This window comes from Pipistrellus kuhlii, unplaced genomic scaffold (assembly GCF_014108245.1).
Source record: "Pipistrellus kuhlii isolate mPipKuh1 unplaced genomic scaffold, mPipKuh1.p scaffold_m20_p_2, whole genome shotgun sequence".
Classification (NCBI taxonomy): domain Eukaryota; kingdom Metazoa; phylum Chordata; class Mammalia; order Chiroptera; family Vespertilionidae; genus Pipistrellus; species Pipistrellus kuhlii.
This window is the reverse complement of record NW_023425515.1, coordinates 132,761,670-132,785,237: the sequence shown is the minus strand read 5'-3', so window position 1 is coordinate 132,785,237 and position 23,568 is coordinate 132,761,670. Positions and strand designations below refer to the sequence as shown.

Sequence of the window (23,568 nt, the reverse complement as noted above, 5' to 3'; positions counted from 1 at the left end):
GACTAAGGGAAATGGGACTTGGGAAACCCAGGGATGTAATTCCCAAGCAAATAAAAATTATCCTTTGTTACGAGTCCCAGAAAATTATTTTTCTCAATATATCATAAGGACTGCACCCCCAGCACTCAGTGGGGAAAGGGATACCCCATTTCCACTGGTAACACACACACACACACACACACACACACACACACTCAAACACACACATACACACATATCATTAACTGTGAAATACGTGAGGCAATGGATGTGGTAATTATATGGTCTTGGCAGTTGTTCCATAATATGTCCTATATAATAAAAGCCTAAAATGCTAAGTGTCTGACCATTCATTCAACCAGTCACTATGACGTGCACTTGACCACCAGGGGGAAGACTCTCCAACCGGTAGGCTAGCTTGCTGCTGGGGTCAGGCTGATCAGGACTGGGGGAGACAGGCCAAACACTCTGGAGCCCTACCACGGTCTTTCCCTTGCCCCAATCGATCATATACTGATGGGGTCCCTCTGTCTGGCCTACAGGGATTGGGATGAAACCAGCTCTTCAACATCCTCCAAGGGTCCCGGATTATGAGAGGGCATAGGCCAAACTGATGGAACCTAACAGTGCACCAATCCGTGCACTGGACCTCTAGTATGTATATAAAATTATTGCATTTGCCGGTGTGGCTCAGTGAGCAATGACTTATGAACCAGGAGGTCATCATATATTAATAGATTCTGGATGATGGCTCATGTCTGGGTTGTGGGCTCAAGTCCCCTGTAGGCAGCCAATCTATGTTTCTTTGTTACTGATAATTCTATCTCTCCCTTTCTTCTTTCTCTAAAAATAAATAAAAAACATTTAAAAAATAAGAGATAAAATCACATTTTACATAGTAAATATGTACAATTATATTTATCTAAAAAGAGTTATGCCCATTTTTTCAACCCCATATAGTTATTTTAAATGCAATATTTTTTTGGTATGTACTATGAAAGTAAATTGATGTTTTCCAGCCAGGTAATAATAGCTGTACAAACATTATGTATTTCAAATATCATAATAGATATTGTACATTTACCACAGAAAGGCTGCCCAGGGTAACTATGTATCTATCTACGTGCCTTCCTGTCTGTCTATCCACATGAGCATTTGGCTGGATTTACAGCAACTTAATATTAGCAGTGGTTACTTGAGTCAGTGAGAAATTTTTCACAGTATCTGAACAAATTTTATTTTTATTTTTTAAAATATAATTTATTGATTTTTTTACAGAGAGGAAAGGAGATGGATAGAGTTAGAAACATCAATGAGAGAGAAACATCAATTAGTTGCCTTCTGCACACTCCCTACTGGGTATGTGCCTGCAACCAAGGTACACACCCTTGACTAGAATCGAACCTGGAATCCTTGAGTCTGCAGGCTGATGCTCTATCCTCCAAGCCAAACCGGGTAGGGCTCTCTGAACAATTTTTTAAAAGGCGTGGACTTAGTGTGTGGCTTCTGGTTAATAGTGTTTGAATTCATCATTGCACAAGTGAGAATCCCTAACAGCACCTGGTAGGAATTGCCCTTTTAAGGAAGGGTATGTTTCCTCTCTCAGTGTGGCTTCACCTATGGAATTCCTGGTTCACATGCAGGATGGAGCTCTAAAGCTTTTCGAGGCCTCTCTCTTTCAGGCTTTGTGCAGGCTCTCAGCTCCTGGAGGGTTTCAGGGGGACTGCCCTTTGCTCCCTCTATTTGTCTTAGGGGGCAGTGTCCTCTTGGCACTGCTGCTAGTTAGCACAATATGCTTTCTGTCAGCTAGATCTCCAGAGCAATGGCAGGAACATAAATCAACACTAGGTTCTCTAGGTCTATGAGGAAGGAATAATGATGAAATCCTTTATGGAAACAGAGAGCGAGAGGGAGAAGACTGTACTCTAAATAGTACATGAATTTAAATAACTATAGAATTCCTATAATCTTCAATATGATATTAAACAAATGTTAAACTTTCAGGGAAAAGCATGAGGAATGGTGCTGGGATGATAAACTATTCATTAAGTTGTTCACTCGTGTGTTTAAAAGTTTTTATTATAGGTGCCAAGAGCCTTTCTAGATAGATGAGTCCGTGATAAACAAAATAGATAATGTTCTTGCCCACTTGTATTCTAGTGAGAGAGACAAACAATAAACATGAACAAATTGGTGATAAAAGATACCCTGTGCCGGGACCGGTTTGGCTCAGTGGATAGAGCGCTGGCCTGCGGACTGAAAGGTCCGGGTTCGATTCCGGGCAAGGGCATGTACCTTGGTTGCGGGCACATCCCCAGTAGGGGGTGTGCAAGAGGCAGCTGATCCATGACTCTTTCTCGATGTTTCTAACTCTCTATCCCTCTCTCTTCCTCTCTGTGAAAAATCAATAAAATATATATTAAAAAAAAGATACCCTGTTTCCCCCAAAATAAGACATGTCTTATATTAATTTTTTCTCCCAAAGTTGCGCTAGGTCTTATTTTCGGGGAAACACAGGTAGTGATAAAGTACTACTGTGAAGAGTAATAATAATGTTGGCCACTAGATGGAACCCATTGCTTTCTTCATTTCTTTATCAATCAACTCCATGAGAGACACTGAGCATGACAGACACACTGTTGACTAAGTAGGTTTTTTAAGCCAGATGATAGATGCTGTCTCTCTTTCTATCTCTCCCTTTTAAATTGGATTTCTTTTTTCCACTAATTGATTGATAAGAGAAATATAGTTAAGACATACTATGGAGCCATCTGAGATATCTTGGGGTAGAGGGATTAGATCAATTCCTTCCTAAATCAGAAATCCTCTCCTCTCCATTTCTTGGGTATTTAGTTTTTTGTATTATTTAATTTCTGTCTTCACCACTAGACTATGAGCTCCTTAAGAGAGGGAGTACAACTATATTCCCACTCCTTGGCAGAATGTGATTCGTACTTAACCAATGTTTTTGAATGAATGAACCCTGTAGCCTAAGCAATGTCTGCTTTTCATGACATTGAAAAGCATCTAACTCCCTAGAAACTCCGTGTAGAACATAGTTTTTGGGGAAAACAACTTTGAGTAAGTTTTCCTGTCTTGAGTTCTATGAAATCCTGTCTGTCATAGAACTCATAGTGAGTGGGAAGGATAGTGTGTGTGTGTGTGTGTGTGTGTGTGTGTGTGTGTGTAGTAGGCATATTATGTGGCACTGAGTTCTGAGCCATATTTTTTCCTCTTTCTCTTTGGATAAAAGATATATCACACTAATAAAAGAGAAACGTGAAAATTGACCATCCCTCTGCTACACCCACCAGCCAATCAGGAGCAAGTTTGCAAATTAACCCAACAAAGATGGCAGCATCCATGGAACTGGAGCAAGTAGGAGGCTTGGGTTACCCCTGGTGATGGAGGAAACTAAGCTTCCTGGCTGCTGCTGAACGAGTGGCTGGAGGCCTGGGTCACCAGGGGATGTGGCCAGCCTGAAAATGGCCTTCAGCACGTAACCCAGGCTTGCCATACCCCATGGGGTGACCTTGGCCAGCCAGCAGTCCTTCACCCAGGCTGGTCAGGCACCCCAGTGGGGACCCTCACATTGAAGAGGGTGTGGCAAGACTGAAAACAGCCCTCAGCCCCTCAGCCTGGCTGGCCACGCCTCTCCCCTCCCCCCCAGCAGAAACCCCTCACTCATGAGGGCATGGCCAGACTGCAAACCACCACTTGGCCCTTGCCCAGGCCACCTCACACCCCAAGGGAACTTCTACCCTGATCTGGGACACCCTTCAGGGCAAACCAGCTGGCTCCCCACCTGCTCACTAGGCCTCTATCTATATGAATAAAAGGGTAATATGCTAATTAGACTAGGAGACCTTCCAGACGTTCTTCTGGACAAAGCCATGGTGGCGGAGCTGAGGTAGAGATGGTTAGAGACCAATAGGGGAGGGCAGTTGTGGGTAATCAGGCACAGGATGGGATGGCAGTTTTGGGTGATCAGGCTGGGGGGAGGGGGCCGTTGGGCGTGATCAGGATAGCGAGCAGGCCACCAGTGGGGGGCAGTTGGGGATGATCAGGACAGCGAGGGTGGGCAGTTTGGAGTGAGCAGGTCATCAGGGGAGCAGTTTGGGGCGAGCAGTGGGGAGGGAAGATGGGCATAAGTAGGCCAGCAGGGGGGGAAGTTGGGGGCAAGCACACTGGCACAAGGGGCAGTTGGGGTGATCAGGCTGGTGAGGGGTATTTGGTGGTGAGCAGGCAGACAGTCAGGCAGAGTGGTTTGGGGCAGTCAGGCAGGTAGGCAGGTGAGCGGTTAGGAGCCAGCAGTCCCAGATTGTGAGAGGGATGTCTGACTGCCAGTTTAGGCCTGATCCCTATAAATTGGCAGTAGGACATCCTTTGAGGAGTCCCAGATTGGAGAGGGTGCAGGCCTGGCTGAGGGACAACTCCTCCCCGTGTACCAAGTTTGTGCACTGGGCTGCTAGTGTGTGTGTACACACACACACACACACACACACACACACACACATTTATTTATTTATTTATTTAATTTCTCTTTATTGTTGATAATATTATAGCTATCCCCTTTTCCCCCCATTAACCCCCCCATACCCTCCTGCCCCCTACAATTGACATATTTTTAGTGCTAAGCGAATCTTAACAAATAATAGGCACATGCTTTTGTCAGGGATAACTCTAAAAATAAGGGTCTTGAACCTTCTTCTCTACAATGAGTAAAAGTAAAATCATAAAAACTACAAGGGAGTTGGAATCTAAGGACATTCATACATCATGATAGATGCCATAATCTATTGTTCTTAGAATGAAGATAGAAGCATAGAAGTTCATGTGTGTTTAGTTATATTTCTACCTAAGTATTCCATTTTCAAAAAACACCTATTGTAAATGGTATTGTTTTTTAATTTTTGGTTTCCAATAGTCCATTGCTTTTATATAAAAATACAGTTGTTATGTGGATTTTTGTGAATTGACCTTGAATCTTACAACCTTGTTAAACTCACATATTTGTGCCAAGAGTTTTTGTTGTTGTTGTTTTCCTTTTATTGTTGAAGATTCCCTGGGATTTTTCTATGTGAATAATCATAGTGTGTAAAAACAGAGCAGTTTTATTTTATCCTTTCTTATCCTTTCTTCCTACTTTCTTTTCCTTTCCTTTCTTCCTTCCTTCCTTCCTCCCTCCCTTCCTTTTTTCCTCCCTCCCTTCTCTCTCTCTCTCTCTCTCTCTCTCTCTCTCTCTCTCTCTCTCTCTCTCTCTCTCTCTCTCTCTCCTCCTCCTCCTCCTCCTCCTCCTCCTCCTCCTCCTCCTCCTCCTCCTCCTCCTCCTCCTCCTCCTCCTTCTTCTTCTTCTTCTTCTTCTTCTTCTTCTTCTTCTTCTTCTTCTTCTTCTTCCTTTTACCATATTGTAGGAAGCCTTTTATTATACTGTTTAACAGGAGTTGAGAAGCTGCACATTCTTGCTTTATTCCTGTGTTAGGGACAAATCATTGTTGTTGTTTTTTTTTTAATCATTAAGTATGTATGTTAACTGAAGGGTTATTTATTTATTTATTTATTTATTTTTAGATTTCTTTTATCAGCTTGAAGAAGGTCACATTTTCTCAAGTTGTGACAGTTTTCTGGATTCTAAAACTGCTTGAGTTATGCCTTGGGCAGAGTGATCAGGGAATCTCTTTTCCTTTGGTCATTAGCTTATGATACAAGATTCCGGTGGTGGTCTTGCCATTCTTTTTTTGAGATTGTCTATTTCCCTCTGAAGTTGTCTGTTCTTATTTTGGGATCCTTCCTTTAGTAAGAAGAGCTGTTCCTAAAAAGGGACAAATAAAGAGTAAATAAAGCACAGCAGTAAGCAAATCTCAACTTCTAGCTAGTTTCCACATTCATAGTTCTTTTTTGTTTTGTTTTTGAGTATTTAATTTCTTCTTGAAATTTTCTCTACCATAAATATTCATTAAAAGAGGTGTGGTGCATGGAATCCAAGCACAGGTGCGATTGGTTCCTAGGCTTGGCCGGCCATTGAAACAAAGGATCTGGTGTGGAAGGGCAGGTCCCAGCTGATCTCTGGGTCCTGGGCAGCACCTGGGCCCCTGCATAACCCCTCCTTCTGAGTTATCGGGCCCCACCAGGCTAACTCAGTGCCATTGGTCGCTACCTGGACTGGTGGGGTGATGGGGCCCCGCTCATACTCAACTTGGCCTGGCGCTGCCCACTTACCTGGTCCACCATCCTGCCACAGTCCCAATCTCATTGGGACCAATCAGGGCTGGCAGCACCTCCACTGCCACCCATTGCCAGCTCTGGGTCACAGATGCTCTCCATGTTCCACACTGTCCCATGGTGGTCAGTGCACATCATAGTGAGCAGTCGAACTCCTGGTCAAACTCCCAATAGAGGGGACAATTTGCATATCAGGCTTTTAGTATATAGGATACTTTCACTTGGACATCCTAGCTCCATGATTGCTTATCTTAAGCCTCCTTTAGCTAAGAGAGATTTTGGCTTATACCTTCTAATACAGTGGTTCTCAACCTTCCTAATGCTGTGACCCTTTAATACAGTTCCTCATGTTGTGGTGATCCCCATCCATAAAATTATTTTCATTGCTACTTCATAACTGTAATTTTGGTACCTTTATGAATCATTATGTAAATATCTGTGTTTTCCGATGGTCTTAGGCGACCCCTGTGAAAGGGTTGTTCAACCCTCAAAGGGGTTGTTACCCACAGGTTGAGAACTGCTGTTCTAATATATTGATAAACTTAAATTATAAGTTCCATTAATTCTATACAGTCTATCTGGGCAATCTTAATTATGTTTCTTTTCAAATCTTCTAGACTCTTACACACACACACACACACACACACACACACACTTACACATGACAGAAATAAAAAATTCTCAAAATCAAAGGAAGTGCCTGAATCAAATACATCAGGGAATTTGATTTAAGCCTCCACAGCTTGGGGCAAGAGTAGCAGGATATAAGTAAGGACCTCAAAGCCCCTAACTGTCCATACTGAATTTCTACAGAAAACTCACAGCACAAACTAGGAGTAGGGCATAGCAAACATTCAGGAGTGGCAGACACAGATGTGAGAGGCACGGAGTCTTTCTGCTCTTAAAGATTCTCTTAGAACCGAAATTATACTCAAACCAGATGTGTCAGAAAAACAGTGATTATAGATTCCTCAAGTTTGAAGGTGGTTCAGATATCTTACCAATCTGTGTGACCCTGTACAAGCTCATCTTTTTTGAACCTTTGTTTCTTCTCCTAAGGTATAGGTACACAGCAATTCTTGCTTCATATAATATTAAGCAAGAGATACAGATAAGATATATTTATAATGCCTAGAATATAATAGCTACCATTAATTGCAGAATCCTATATAATAAAAGGCTAATATGCAAATTGTCCCCTCGAGAGTTCGACTGCTCACTATGATGTGCACTGACCACCGGGGGTGGCACGGAACAAAGGGCCCTGTTAGCAGGAAGTAACCAGGGAAAGTTCCATGCTTTCGACCAGAAGGAAGACCCTGATTGGCCCTGATTTTGGCCAGGCCAAGGGATCCTACCTGAACACAAAGTTTTGTACACTGGGCTTTTAGTCCTATTTAAGAAAAGAGTAATATTCAAATTGACCATACCTCTGTTCTACCCACAAGCCACGCCCACCGGCCAATCAGGATTTAGAATAAAAATTAACCCAACAAGATGGCTACAGCCACGAAGCGAGCAGGAGGCTTGGGTTTCCAAGGCAATGGAGGAAGCCAAGCTTCCTGCACACCCTAGCTGGCCCTGGACTTCACTCAACGCTACAAAGTTTCAATTATAGAAGATAAATAAATCCCAACAAAAGTGGCAGCAGCCACAAAACTGGAGAGAGCAGGAGGCTTGGGTTGTCCCTGGTGATGGAGGAAGCCAAGTTTCCTGGCTTGCCTTGGCTTCTGCTCAAGACTACAAAGTTTGAATTATAGAAGATAAATAAATCCCAACAAAAATGGCAGCAGCCATGGAGCTGGAGAGAGCAGGAGGCTTGGGTTTCCCCAGCGATGGATGAAACCAAGCTTTCTGCCCTCCATGGCCTGTCCTGGCCTCTGCTCAAGGCTACAAAGTTTCAATCATAGAAGATAACTAAATTCCAGATACCAGGGCCTCCACTTGAATCACTGGGGGCATGGCCAGTCAGCAAACCAGCACAGGCCCCTCACCCAGATCACCCCATGCTCCAAGGGAACCCCCACTCTGATCCAGGACACTCTTCAGGGAAAACAAGCTAAAGAAAAGAGTAATATACAAATTATTACTAGGCCTCCCATGTACTAAGCCTCTATCCTATCTAATAAAAGAGTAATATGCAAATTGACCATCACTCCAATACACAAGATGACTGCCCCATGTGGACACAACATGGCCAACACAAGATGGCCAGCAGGGGAGGGCAGTTGGGAGGGACCAGGTCTGCAAGAGAGGCCAGTTGTAGGCAATCAGACTAGCAGGGGAGGGAAGTTGGGAGGGACCAGGACTGCAAGGGAGCACAGTTGGAGGTGATCAAGCCTGCAGGGGAGGGCAATTAGGGGTGACCAGGCCAGAGGAGGGAAGTTAGGGGTGACTGGACCTGCAGGGCAGGGCAGTTGGGGGGAACTCAGGCCTACAGGGGAGAGCAGTTGGGGGGACCAGGCTTGCAATGGAAGGCAGTTAGGTGTGATCAGGCCTGTAGGGGTGGGCAGTTAGGGGCAATCAGGAGGGCAGGGGAGTGGTTAGGAAGTAATCAGGCTGGCAGCAGAAGTGAGTAGTTGGGAGCCAGCAGTCCTGGATTGTGAGAGGGTGCAGGGTGGGCGGAGGGACACATCCCCATGTACGAATTTCATGCACTGGGCTTCTAGTCTATATATATATATAAAAGCCTAAGTGTTCCACTGTTTGACAGGTAGCTATGATGCGTGCTGACCACCAAAGGGCAGACACTCAATGCACAGGTATGGAAACATGGAACAGACTGATTAATCTCTAAGGGAAGTGGGGAGGGCAAAGGCTGGGAAGAGATTAACCAAAGATCTTATAAGCATACTAGAAGCCCAGTGCATGGATTTGTGCACGGGTGGGATCCCTCAGCCTGGCCTGTGGGGATCTGGCTAAAATCAGAGGTCTGACATGCCCTGAGGGGTCAGGAATTACAAAATGGCTGAGGGACTCTACTAATGCATGAATTCATTCACTGTGCCTCTAGTGTACTGATAAAGGACTGGATATAAAGGAAAATAAAAAATCTTTAAGAACCAGACATAGGCAGGCACCCAGTAAGGCAGACAGGCAGGGATTGAAAGGTATAAGAGGGCAAGCAAGACACTTCCAGGTTTCATGTTCTAACAGGCACACAAACAGGTCAAGAAAACAGAAAAAGAGAAACCTCAAGGTGATGCCAATACATACCCGAAGTTTAAGAGCCAGAGCCTCCTCTTGCTCTGCCATTAATTGGACCCTGTCCTGCTCCATCTTCTTAGTCAGTTGTTTCACATGTTCCTGATAACTTTTTTCTTCCTCCTCCAACATTTGCTGATTCTTCTTTTGCATTTCCTCCAGCATTTTTGCTGCAGCCTCTGCAGATTCAGCTTTCACACGTTGCACTGCCAGGAGGAAAGGAAGAACACAAATTCTTGTGGGTGACCCCCTCGCTGTTTCTTCTTTGTGAACTCACCTGTCATTGTTTCTGCTGAGTGCATTTGCCCACTGAGACTGACTTAGGCTAGTAGTAGGCATCTTTGCTCATCTGGCTTTTGTTTAAGGACCCTAGGTTCTCCAAGCCAAATTATTTAAACTTTTAAATAACCAATGAACATCTGTTCTCAACCTGTGAGTCTTGAAACTTTGGGGGTTGAAGTACCCTTTGACAGGGGTCACCTAAGACCATCGGAAAACACAGATATTTACATAACAATTCATAACAATAGCAAAATTACAGTTATGAAGTAGCAATGAAAATAATTTTATGGTTGGGGATCACCACAACATGAGGAACTGTATTAAAGGGTCATGGCCATTAGGAAGGTTGAAAACCACTGCTGTTGAGGCTATCTAGTCCCTTGACTTTCTCTTCACCTTCAATCAGCTTTTCCATATTTGTGAGAGTATTGTCTGCCTGTAGAATTTCTTCAGTCACAGACTCCTTGGACCTCAGGTATGTCTGAAGGACTTCTTTACTCTAGGACCCAGAGAAAACAGCATTAGTGATAGGAAATCGCTGGAAGCACTTATTCCTTTTCCTGTAGGAATCGCTTCGCTTGACCCTGGTTTGTGTGCTGGTCAAGGTGCCCCTGTCACAGGTTGGACACATGCTCCAGTTTGGCCAAGCCTGACACCCGATGAAGCAGAATCCTTTGTAAGAGATTGATATAAATATAGATTGAGAGTTCCTGTTCTCTGAATGAGGGGTCTCTTTTTGGAGCAGTTGGTGCTGTGGTCCCATATGGTGTGAGGAATGAAGCCATCAAGGAGAGAGCAGATTTAAGGAAAGGAGGAGGAGGGAGACTGGCAGGAAGGGAAGTGTGGGGCTGAGAGGAAAAACAGAGAGACAGATAAATGCTGGTTACCTGTATTCCCTTCCTGGGTTCCTGAAGATACTTTTTCTTGAGCTCATTCACAGTCTGCATTAAGAGATGATATCCTCCTGGTTTAGAATAAACCCTCTGCTTTATATCTTCTTCTAAAGAATGGAAGATATCCTTAAGTAAAGCCGAGCAGCGATCTGATGATGCTTTCATATTCTCTTTGTAGAAGTCATTACATCTTTTTTGTAGCTGGGCCTTTAATATGAAAGTTGGAAGTCGAAAGAGTTTTAAGAAAAGGTTAGCTTGACCTTAGGATTTTTGTAAAGGCTTCTCAAAAACCAGTGTGTGATTCCTGTAAAAGTTACAGGCACCTCACAGGAGCACATCCTTCCTCCTGACACTGTCTTTCTACTAAAATCCCTTTCTCCTTGGAGGTGAAGTTCATGGCAGAGATTGCTAGCTTTATGTTAGCATTTATGTTACCCATCTGCCGATCATAGGGGGCCATGGCCTTTTGCACTGCAGCCTAATTCTCTATTTGGGCCGAGGCCAGGACTGTGTTCTACATGCAAGGTGGGGCCCCACTGATGATGGCATGACATAGATTAGGACTAGGTTCTCTGGTCCTACACATACACCTTTAGAGAGAAACTTCTTTCAAATTGGACCAACGAATGCATATGGAAGAAATGTGGCAAAATGTAAGTCTACTCAAGGTAATTAAGACTATATCTTTCTTTACTTTTGGCTATAATATCAAATCTGTCTGGTTCCAAAAAGCTTGTAACTTGATGAGAAGCTCTAATTATTACCTGCATGTGCTTAACTAAATTATGAGAAATATTAGTTTCTGCATGAAAAGAAAAAAATGTGCAAAACTTTGTGTCAATCATAATAAAATTGGATTATTTTATTATAATAATAACAAATAGTGTTTTTTTTGGTCATTTTGAAATCTAGAAGGAATTCCTTCTCTTGTAATAAATACCCATTTTATTTTCTAACAGTACTTTGCTTTCTGAGACTCTAATCTGTATTAACATAAGAAACTGGTTTGGCTCAGTGGATAGAGCATTGGCCTGTGGACTGAAGGGTCCCAGGATCGATTCTGGCTGAGGGTGTGTACCTTGGTTGCAGGCACATTCCCAGTGGGGGTGTGCAGGAGGCAGCTGATCTATGTTTCTCTCTCATTGATCTTTCTAACTCTCTATCTCTCTCCCTTCCTCTCTGTAAAAATCAATAAAACATATTTGAAAAAAATAAAAAAATTACCGCTAATTCCTTTTGAAATAAATGGTCTACATCCTTGAAGGAATTCTTCATAAAGATTTCAATGGCCTCTTTCTCACTGGCCATGTGCAGGTCCACGAGCTCTTGGAGGGTTTCTGTGGGCAGTTCAACCTTCTCCCCCATCTGCTGGTCATAGTGCGCAATGGCCTTTTTCACTGCAGCCGAGTTCTCTATCTGGGCCAAGGCCAGGATTGCGTTCTCCATGCAGGGCAGGTCCCCACTGCTGATGGCATCAACATAGGTCAGCACCAGAGTCTCCAGCCCTACAAATAGAGAACAAAAGATAACATTTGTTGTAGGTGAGGTGAGGAAACAGTCCATTATCCATAAATCTGGTGATATCTCTCAACACTCATTTGGCTCACAGCATCAACGTCCTCAGCATTACCTAGAAGTTTGTTAAAAATGCAGACTCTCAGCCTCTGTTCCAGATGAACTGAATTAAATCCTCCTCTGGCAAGATCTTGGGTGATATGGATCCATATCAAAGAGTGAGAACCTCTGTTCTTGGCACCATGGACCTATGTTTATTGAGTGGATGTGCTTTACCCCTAAGCACCATTAAGATAGGAAATATACCTCTCAATTATGTCTCTATCATCAGTTCTGGTCCATGGTAAGCATTTATAAAATCAGTATCTGTGAAACAATTAAAAAGCACGCCTCTGCTCTGGCCAGGTGTCTCAGTTGGTTGGAGCATTGTCCCAAGCACCAAAATGTGGGTTTGATTCCTGGTCAGGGCACAAACCTAGGCTGTGGGTTTGTGCCCCAGTTCGAGTGTATGCAGGAAGCAACTGGTTAATGTTTCTCTCTCAAATCAGTGTTTCTCTCTCTCTAAAATTAGTGAAAAAATATATTATTGGGTGAGGATTAAAAAATCTCAAAATAAATTTAGAAACAAGTCCTAAATTTTATTTATTCTAGCAAAACACAGTTCAAGAGATATTTCTGTAATGATAGTCTTCTGCTAGACTTCTGCTATATATGCTATCTAATATTACAGCCACTGTACACGTAATCAGAATTTCTAAATTTATTTAATTTTAATTAATTTACATTTAATTTTAGATAAATGTAGCTACTATGCTTTTCTAATAGCTATTATATGGTATAGTACAAGTCCAGTTTATTAGGATAATTTTAAGCAATAGAGCTTTTTTATTTGTCATTTTTTATCTTTTCTCACCCATGAAATCTGACTCATAAAAATCTATTAGAAATGTTGTGTCTTCTAGAATGTACCACATTAATTCTGTATAATATAAGGGTAATATGTATCGATATGTCAACTAGAACTTGGTTGCTATGACAGGCATTGACCATCAGGGAGCAGACACTCAATGCAGGAGCTGCCCTCTGGTGGTCAATGTGCTGCCACAGGGGGAGTGCTGTTCAATCGGAATCCAGGCTCAGGGCAGGCGAGCACAGCAGCAGTGGGGCGACAGGAGCCTCTCCCTTCTCCATGAAAGTGCTAAGGATGTCCTGACATCCTTTAAGGGCTCCTGGACTGCGAGAGGGCACAGGACGGGCTGAGGGAACTCCCTAAGTGCACAAATTTCATGCACCGGGCCTCTAGTAGTAGTGGATTTGCACTTTTCAAAGTTCAAACCAGGTGGATGCTATTCCACCTTCTTTTAGTCTTAACAGTGAGAGTAATGACCCGGAAGTGGACTCACGGGATCCATTGACCTGGATGTCCCCTGAAAGAGTTTTGACATTGGAATTGGTAAAGATGTAGGAACAGAAGTCAGCAGTTTGTTGCACGAATTCGGGGTCCAGCTCATCATCATGCATTGTCTCAAGTTGGCCTAGCTTCTTCTGATTGGTGGGCCGATCAAAGATAAAGCATTTCTTCTTTGGGAAGAACTTTCGGATACAAAGTCGGGGCAGGTTAAAGTTTTCATATTTAGGACTGGGAACTGTAGAAAGGCAAAAAAGGGCTTTGTTTAATATAGGGGCTTGGAAACTTTTTCTGTAAACGTCCAAATGGTACATATATTAGGCTTTCAGGTCAAGTGGTTTCTTTTCCAAGTATTCAATTCTGCTACTATAGCATGAAAGCAGCCCTGGACCATCTACAGTACACAGTATTCACTCAGTAAAACCTATTTGTATGATAGCTGACGGGCTGCATTGGCCATCATTTGCCTGTGGGTCATAGTTTGTCAACCCTTGGCTTAGCGCATTTTTATGCTTTAATCTATTTTCTTTAAATAAATGCCCATTCCATTCCATATTCTTTGGCTAATTACAGCATCACAAACCCTAAGCAGGGAGATAAAAATCAATCTGATCACAGTACAGGGAAAGGTGAAAGAAAAAGATACTTGTTCTTAGAACAGGGGAGAAGATAATTCCAAATCAAATCTATTAACTTAGATATTAAACACGCATTAGTTCTTAGAACTAGGAAGCTGAGAAGTAGAAAACTATACATATAAAAACACTAAATAGAAAAATAAAAGATGATGGTTTCTAATGGCTTGTGGTTCCCAATAATCAGTTCTCAGTTCCCTTTACCTTTCTTGAGTTTGAGTGAATTCTGCAGGTACTCGTCTGCTGAGGTGGGTTGCCCATCTAGTTCTTCCAATTTTAGGGAAATATCCCTCAGCGTCCACACAAAATCTGGAAAGAAGCTCACAAAGTCAGCTGAGTCCTCAACCTCATTTGCGTCAGGTGAAGATTTTGCCCTTATTTTATCTGTCAGCTCTGTCACATAGCTGAGTAGCAAACTAAGGAAAAACATTGTAGGAAAACAGTGCCCCTCATGCCATATTAGTCCCACGTATTCCAAACCTTTGTTTTGGCTTTGTTTCTAGCCCAAGTGTTAATTCTTCCTGCCCTTGAATTATTTTTTATACGTTCTCTTTTGATGCTTGATTCACCAGGATTCACATTCATAGAACTAGTTTTTAAGTACAGCCCTCCCCTCTGATGTTGATGCTGTTCTGGACCACAGAAAGGATACCGCAGTTCGTCCATGGCCTGATGGTTTATGGTCCCCATGCTGTTGTACACAAAGGTGCTGCTCAGCAGTATTGCCAGGGCAAAGATCCAGGAGTCATTTTGGTTGTCACCCTGGAAATCAGAACAAATTTGGGCCAGGATTATGAGTTATTCTCATAGCACTTTTTAGTACAAAGAGTAAACGGATGCTCATTTAGTCCAGTGGCTCTTTTTAGATTAATGACTTATAAGAGGAAAACAAATCCAAAGGAAAAGAGTTGTTAGTAGGACTTGGACTTTGAATAGTCTTCTGATTAGTATTTTTGGTGACATGTATTACGACCATTGGCAGATAATTGCAAAACAAATAGTCCAGATTGGTGGGCACTCTAATGCTTTAAATGTAATTTATTTTTTTCCCATATTTTTATAGCAAAATTGACTTATGTTAGAGTAATAATACTGATAGCTATTTTATCTAGTCATTATTATTCACCTAACATTTCCATTCTTATTAAATAGTCAAAACAATGCTATGAGGCAAATATAGACCGTTTTCATTGGTTTCACAGACCAGAAAGCTGAGGTTAAAAGAAGTGAAATAATTTGCTAAGGCCACTGTGTTAATGACAGTTTAAATTTAAACAACAGTTTAGGAATTTCAAATTTTCACTTAAAGTTCTCTACAGGATATGACTCATGGCTGATTTTGTTTGTAGTACCTTTATGCATCTGTGTTAACTGTCTTAGCTTACAGCCTTTTGTTAATAGATAATTAAAATATTGTACTATGTAATGACCACTATGGTCTTCTAGGGTTCTGCTTTATATTTTCATGATCCCTGATTGCAAAACTTGGTCTCTTAGCACATAAACAGAAATGAAAAAACACACATATGGTTCAGTGACAGCTCTTATTTGAATAAAAATTAACATAATAATAATAGTAATAATAATAATAAAATTTTTAAAAAGAAAAAAATTATATAGTGTAGACAATAACCAGAAATGAGGGGATTGTCTCCAAATTGAATCTTTAATACTTACTTTCTCTTCATCTCCCAGCCCCTTAGTGTCAAGCAGAACTAGGGTATAGTTTTGTTTCTTAGGGTGAGGCACACACCACATCCAGATGCCTTTGGTGTGAGACTGAACCGTGGAGCCCAGAGAGAAGCCTTCAGGGGGACAGGAGAGGGAGGGAATTGAGTTTTCATAGCAGATGTGTCTCAAAATGGAGATAAATGTGAACATATAATCAAGGCAAGAAGTGACTACAATGAGTAGCCTGGCTGGCGTGGCTCAGAAGTTGAGTGTTGATCTAAGAACCAGGAGGTCATGGTTTGATTATGGGGCAGGCACATGCCCTGTTTATGGGCTCCATCCCTAGTGTGGGTGTGCACGAGGCAGCTGATCAATGATTCTTTCTCATCACTGATGTTTCTAACTCTTTCTCCCTTTCCTTTATTCTCTGAAATCAAGAAAAATACATTAAAAAAACTGCAATCAGTATTGATTTTACAGAGAAATAGGGAAAATCAAATATCCAATACATAAAAACATTCAAAACATTATTATAAAGACATTAACAAATTAGGTCTAGAAGAAAACTAAATAGACATAATAAAATCCTTATATGAAAATCCTTCAGCCAGTATCACACTCAATGGTGCAAGATAGAAAGCTTTCTTTTTGCAATATTAACCAAAATAGTTCAAAGACCTATATGTAATGGCTAAAACTGTAAACCTCATAGGAGAAAACATAGTGGGAAAACATCATAATATTGAATTTGGAATGATTTCTTGGATATGACACCAAAAGCATAAACAACAAAAGAAAAATAGATAAGTTGGATTCAAAATTAACATTTTATGGATCAAAGGATACAATCAACAGAGTTTCAAAGCTATCCTAAGCTATGAAGGAAAATATTTCTTAGTTAAGAGATTGATATGCAGAATATATAAAGAAGTCCTGCAATGCAACCCCAGAAAACAAGTCAATTAAAAAGTGAGCCAAGGACTTGAACAGACATTTCCTTAAAGAAAATATACAAATAAGCAATGAACACATAAGAAGATAATTTCAGCACTTGCTGTCAGGGAAATACAAATCAAACCCACAATGAGGTACTATTTCACACCCATTAGGATGATCACTATATATAAAAAAAGAAATAACAACCTGGCCAGCGTCACTTGTGGTTGAGTGTGAACCTATGAACTGGGAGGTGATGGTTTGATTCCCAGCCTAGGTTGCAAGCTTGATCTCCAGTGTGGGGCATGCAGGAGGCAGACAATCAATGATTCTCTCTCATTATTAATGTTTCTATCTCTCTGTCTGAAGTCAATAAAAACAAACAAACAACAAAATCACCACACACAGCCAAATAACAGGTATTGGCAAGAATGTGGAGAAATTAGAATCCTGTGCATTTCTGGGAGAAATGTAAAATGGTAGAGTTGCTATGGGAAATGATACGGTGATTCTTTAAAAACAAAACAAAACAAAAAAACCCCACAGAATTCTAGGAAAAGAATACAAATAATGCTTTTAAAAGGAAAATTAAGGAAAGTGGGAAGAGACAGTGAATTGACTCTTTCAGTACACAGTAAGGGAAGAAGGCAACAGTAGATAGATTAAAAGCTTGTTTTCAATATTCTTCCCCATCTCTAACTTGCTCTTCCTGTAACACCATACTCAAAGCTGGGAGTGTGGGTGGAGAGAAGGGATCTGGCAGAGCTTAGCTGGTTCCCCTCACCTTTTTTCTGCCCAGCCAGCTTGTTCATCAGGTAGGATTTGCCTGTGCGGTAGAGACCCACAATGGCCACCACCACCACAGGCTGTGTAATGGCAGACAGGATCTTCAAAGCTTCTGGGTTAACCACTAGTTGTGTGTCAGTGTTCTCAATGAGGCATACCGGGCCTGGCATGTGCTTATCTGAGGCCATGTCCAGGGTGTCACCTTATCTGCAAGCAAGGAGATGAAATGGATTAGAACTTCCATTCTAAGTAGATCAAAAACTTTCACCAGGTTATTTTGCATTCAGAAAGTGGATTCATAAAATTCCCCAACATGGCCAGAAGTTCTGTGTCTACACTGAGATGAATGAGGGGAAGATTTGTATTATTTTAGAAAGTTACAGAAGTGCAATTGAAGGAATACATTAAAAAATATTGTTATGACAAGGACATCAACATTTAACCATTTCATGAACAAAATCTTTAATTTGCCATAGAGAACTTTCTTTTTAGATTCTCATTAAAATTTTCAGACTAGAACCAACCTAGCCTGGCTCAGTGGTTGAGTGTGGGACCATGAATGAGGAGGTCAGGGTTCAATTGCTAGTCAGGTTACATGCCTGGGTTGCAGGCTTGATCCCCAGTAGGGGCTGTATAGGAGGTAGCCAATCAAAGTTTTTCTATCTCATAATTGATGTTTCCATCTCTTCATCTGACTTTTTTTCTCTATAATCAATAAAAATGTATTAAAATTTATTTGCTAGACATTAAATATAAAATAGAATAGGGTTTAGAGTACAGTTTACATCCTGGTCATATGTAAAAAACTTAATATTTATTTGTTAATCAATTCTGCAATGAATAAAAACTTTGGGAACAAATGTTTTGTCATTTGATGTATGATCTTTGGACAATTTTCACAGATTTTTTGTTGTTGTTGTTGTTGGTAATCCTCACTGGAGGATATTTTCCCATTGTTTTTTAGGGAGAGTGGAAGGGAGCCAGGATAGTCAGAGAGAAACATCAATGTGAAACAGACACATGCTCCAAATGCAACCATTCAATCCACCCTTTATCCAAGGTTTGACACTCTTAATTACTGTTCAAAAACAAGCAGGGCATTTTTCACAGGTTTAAAATATGTGTTTTTTTCTACTAGTTGTGCTTATTTTGCAGAAATGAAGGTTCACAGAACTGGTTATACTGGTATTATGAAAGTTGAACCAATATAACATACATTTACATATTTTATAAAAATGTATGTCTATATGAAAAACATGACCAGGGACCTGCCCAAAGCCTTGATATGGGCTTGTGCAAGCGAGGGGCTCTATGATTCAACCTAATTAGCTTCACAAAAAAATTAGCCTCAACGAAATGAATGTAAGACTGTATAACTTCAAATACTGAATGTTGCCAAATACCATGTTTGTGTGTACATGGGTGTGGTGTACGGGAACAAAAGACTATGAAATGTGGATTAAAGATCAGGAGGCAGATCAGGAGAGCCTTGGTTGTTCAATGAAAATATTTCCAGTCATACAATTGTAGGTTTTCTGTTTTGTTCTGTTTTTCCATTTGGTAGAGGAGAAGGAGAAGCAGGAAGAAGACAGGAGGGGAGAATACTGGGGATGAGAGGGAGAGGAAGAGCTGAAAGGGAAGAGAGAGAGGGTTGTCAGACAAGTAGGTGATGAGTAAAGTTCATGCAAAGCCAAGGAATTCAGAGGCAGTTTCCAGAAAGCAAGAGCAATTCTACTTGAGAGCACAGAGATGTCAGGTGAACAAAATGTTGGCTTTAGCAATGCAGGTTCATTAAAGAGAAAACCTTTTAGTAAAGTCGTGGGGCCAAACTCTACTGTCAAGGGGTAAGAAAGAAGTTGGCCCTGAGAAATTGGATCTAGTGAACAGAAGCTATTGTTTATTTTATTTAAAATATTGTTATATTTCAATTACAGTTGACAATATTATATGAGTTTAGTGTACTTCATAGTAGTTAGACATTTGTATACCTTAAAAGGACCCCTTCTATGAGCCTAGTACCTACATGTTAGCATACATAATTATTACAGTACTAGAGGCCTGGCGCACAAATTTGTGCACAGGTGGGGTCCCTCTGCCTGGTCGGCGATCAGGGCTCATTGGAGGTCTTGCCATGTCCTGATTGCTTCTGGTTGTGGCTGGCAAGCCAGGGGACGGGGCCGTGGGTGATTGGCCAGTGGGTGGGGATCTGGATGTTGGCCAGATGGGGGGGTGGGGAAGGGCTGCAGAGGTTGACCAGCTGGCCTGAGTAGGGGCCACAGGAGGTTGGTCAGCTGCAGGCGGTTGGCTGTGGGAGCACACTGACCAACAGGGGGTAGCTCCTGCATTGAGCCTCTGCTCCCTGGTGGGCAGTGCACATCATAGCGACCAGTCTTTCTGGTCATTCCGCTGTGATGGTTGCTTAGCTTTTATGATATAGATTATTGACTATATTCCCTAGGCTCTGCTTTACATCCCTGTGACTGTTTCATAACTGCCAATTTGTATTTCTTAATCCCTTCCCCATTGTCACCCAGCCCCCATCCTCCCTCACATCTGGCAACCGGAACCTGAGTTACTTTTCAATGAGTAATCCACTGTGAAACAATGCTCATCTATATGATTAAAATTTATGCTGTTTTTGTGAATCTTCATCTTTCAGTCTGAGATTTAGGTTTTTCTTTCTTCTTTTTTAACAGTGTCAGGTGGCTGTTTATGCTGCATCTAATTTTCTATGCTTCTTTCTCCTGAAAATAACATATCTGTAGCCCTTTCAGTGTGTCAGCTACAGTCAGAGCAGATTGAGCAAGTTCCATCAAAGACAATGGTGACTTAACTGTGTCTGCAGATAACACAATTGTTGGCTAAAAGAAAGACAATTGTAATGCATTTTAAACTCTGAGATTAGCCCCATGTCTGCTGTTGTGTAATTCCTCCATGCACAGTTGCGACTCTTAGGGGTGCGTTGGGATTGCACTTCACCACCTGTCCTACATGGGCTCTGCTACAACCTATTTTTATGTTCGTGTTCTTTGAAAAATGAACTGACCCTTGTAAATCCTTCCCACCTTGCCCCAGCCTTATCCTGGACTTCATTCTCAGAGAACAGGTCCTTTAGAGGTGGAGAGAAAGCTGCTTTGATGAGAAAATAAAATTCTTACCTGTTTTTTTCTCCTCAGTATAGGTTGGAGTAGTTTGTTACTTCTCTGCCTTTCACTGGATGGTTGGGCTTTTATTTAAACTCCGATGTGATGTGGCTGTTCTGACTTCTTAAAGTAACACACAAGCTTTAGAGTAATGTGAAACTGAAAGCACTGAGTAAAAAGCAGTGACTCCACAACCATAAGAGGAATTTCTGAATGCTATGCAAATGGGAGAGTACATGCATATTTATAGGATTTCTTAAGTTGTTCATGATGGATCCTCCCTTCCCCCACCTGGTCGGTGGAACATGATGTAACCTGCAGCCCGGAAATACCTGAGTGCTTAACCATGTACCTTATATGGACTATACATTAAGCCACCAATCAGCACCTGCCAAATACTCTAAGCCCTTGTTCCTAAGTACCTGAGCGCCTAACTATCCTATCTAGTAAAAGAGTAATATGAAAATTGACCATACCTCCACCAAACCCACAAACCATGCCACCAGCTAATCAGAAACGAGTATGCAAAGTAACCCAACCAAGATGACTGCAGCCATAGAGTGAGCTGGAGGGCTTGGGTTTCCCTGGCAATGGAGGAAGCCAAGCTTTGCACACACCCTGGCCGGACCTGGTCTCCACTCAAGGCTACAAAGTCACAATTATAGAAAATAAATAAATCTAAACAAAAATGGTGGCAGTCACGAAGCTGGAGAAAGCAAAAGGCTTGAGTTGCCCAGGCAATGGGGGAAGCTAAGCTTCCACAGCCCTGGCCTGCCTTGGCCTCTGCTCGAGGCTACAAAGTTTCAATTATAGAAGATAAATAAATCCCAACAGAAATGGCTGTGGCCATAGAGCAAGCAGGAGGCTTGGCTTCTCTCAAGGCTACAAAATTTCTATTATAGAAGATAAATAAATCCCAGATACCAGGGCCTCCACTTGGGTCACCAGGGAACATGGCTGGCCTGCAAAACCCCACAGATCCCTCGCCCAGGCTATCCCAGACCCCAAGGAAACCCCCACCCTGATCCGGGACACCCTGCAGGGCAAACTAGCTGGCCCCCACCCGTGCACCAGGTCTGTATTCTCTCTAATAAAAGAGAAATATGCAAATTGACCATCACTCCAATACACAAGATGACTACCTCCATGTGGACACAAGATGCCTACCACAAGATGGCCGGGAGGTGGGGGCAGCATTTGGGAGGCACCAGGCCTACAAGGGAGGGCAGTTGTGGGTGATTAGACCAGCAGGGGAGGGAAGTTTTGGGCAATCATGCCTGGATGGGAGTGCAGTTAGGGGTGTTCAGGCTGGCAGGGAGCAGTTAGGCCTCAATCAGGCAGGCAGAAGCAGTTAGGGGCAATCAGGATGGTAAGCAGGCAAGCAGTTGGGAATTGTAGTCATGGATTGTGAGAGGGATGTCCGACTGCCTGTTTAGGCCCAATCCTATTCCAAGATCGGCCTAAATGGGCAGTTGGACATCCCTCGAGTAGTCCCAGATTGGAGAGGGTGCAGGCTGGGCTGAGGGACACGCACCCTCATGCATGAATTTCATACACTGGGCCTCTAGTGTACCTTATATGGACCATACATCAATAAGCATGTGACCAGTATCATAAGCCCCTAACCTTCCTATTCCTCCCCTCAAAAGGAGTGCTTACCTTTGTATGGGTTGCTGCGCTTCCCTTGCATGATATCCCGGCAGGTCTTTCTCCAAGTAAAGCCTATAATACCTGATTTTCAGCTCCCAACTGATCTTTCATTCTGGTGCCGAAATGTGGGAAGGGCGAATGGGAACGCAAATGATCCCCAGACCATATTCTGAACATTTCAGGGAAGCAGTGGACAGTGGAAGCTGGACCCAGGTTAACTTCCTGAGTTTGCTCAGTGGTGCAGTTCTGGGTTAATTGGCCAGTCCAGTTCCCTCTTGAACCCTGCTGAGACCCCTGGGGATCTCTTCACCTCCCTCCCTGCAGTAGGCCTTCAGACCCAACTTGCCTCCTCCCCCTTTTTCTCTTCACTCCCTGTAACCTAGAGGGGCATTAGGGTCTCAGAGTTTCCTGTCTATTAAGCTACTCCTACTATGAAAGCCCAGGCACCTGGTCAGGAATACTCTTCTACTCCACAGGAAATGTGTCTCAGGGTGCTGATCTTAGAACCTTTGTCAAATATTCCCCCCTCCACCAGGTTCCCACCCCACCCTCCACCCCCTCCCCATCCCCCATTGTCCTCATCCATAGGTACAGTTTATGTTCAGTCTCTTCCTCCCTCCCTTTCCCTATAGTAAATCCCTTTTCAGATATTAAATCAGTTACTTAGCATTTTCTCATATCAATAATACCTCCACATGCCCAATGATACACTTTACACAAAAGACATTTCCAAAAAGGTCAACCAGCCTCATCCAGGCCTCACCCAAGGCACTCACAGATCAACACAGATCAACACCCAAGCCCTATACTAACTCAACACATCCAGATCTAAGCCTTCATCACTTGATTCAACAGACCCTCAAGTTCCCACAAAAGTTTCCAGCCATGTCCGAGAGGCAGCCGTGGGGCAGGGGCAGGCAAGGAGCGAGCTGTTCCGGGCCTGGCTGCTCCGGGCCTGGGCTCTGTTGCTCTGGTTTGTTCCATAACCAGCTGCTCCGGGTCTGGTCACCGCCGCTCCCAACCTAGTTGCTCTGGACCTGGCTGCTGCTGCTCCGGTCCTGGCCGCACCTGACCCGGCCGCTCCGGGCCTGGAAGCTCCGGGCCTGGCAGCTGCTGCTCTGGGCCTGGCTGCACCCGACCCGGCTGCTCCCAACCCGGCTGCTCCGGGCCTGGCCGCTCCCAGCCTGGCAGCTGCTGCTCCGGGCCTGGCCGCACCAGACCCGGCTGCTCTGGGCCCAGCTGCC

The 23,568-nt window shown here is 42.8% G+C and overlaps 1 protein-coding gene and 1 long non-coding RNA gene across 5 annotated transcripts in view; one reads left to right on the top strand and one right to left on the bottom strand.

Annotated features, from left to right (window-relative positions):
• Positions 1-4,559: 4,559 nt before the first annotated feature.
• Positions 4,560-20,828, bottom strand: LOC118724005 (guanylate-binding protein 1-like). 4 transcript variants are annotated; one of them, XR_006742165.1, is made up of 12 exons: positions 20,690-20,828; positions 17,530-17,738; positions 15,816-15,943; positions 14,791-14,900; positions 14,343-14,542; positions 13,499-13,741; positions 11,805-12,085; positions 10,575-10,787; positions 10,084-10,186; positions 9,418-9,611; positions 5,384-5,791; positions 4,560-5,179 (listed from the first exon to the last, which is right to left on the bottom strand). XR_006742165.1 is itself a non-coding variant. In XM_036446854.2 (11 exons), exons 2-11 carry the CDS (start codon positions 17,717-17,719, stop codon positions 5,672-5,674), a joined length of 1,782 nt encoding a protein of 593 aa, XP_036302747.1. In that variant the 5' UTR covers positions 17,720-17,738; positions 20,690-20,828; the 3' UTR covers positions 5,365-5,671. The 4 variants fall into 4 exon arrangements, 3 of the variants coding, with proteins under 3 accessions (XP_036302747.1, XP_045440325.1, XP_045440326.1); XM_036446854.2 differs by lacking the exon at positions 4,560-5,179 and having other exon boundaries at positions 5,365-5,791; XM_045584369.1 differs by lacking the exon at positions 4,560-5,179 and having other exon boundaries at positions 5,365-5,791; positions 17,530-17,741; positions 20,694-20,821.
• LOC123652699 overlaps positions 5,391-23,568 on the top strand; it is a 225,920-nt gene continuing 207,742 nt past the window's right edge. The window contains exons 1-2 of the long non-coding RNA XR_006742167.1: positions 5,391-5,422; positions 12,218-12,220. This is a non-coding gene — a long non-coding RNA (uncharacterized LOC123652699). The remainder of the gene's footprint in view (positions 5,423-12,217; positions 12,221-23,568) is intronic.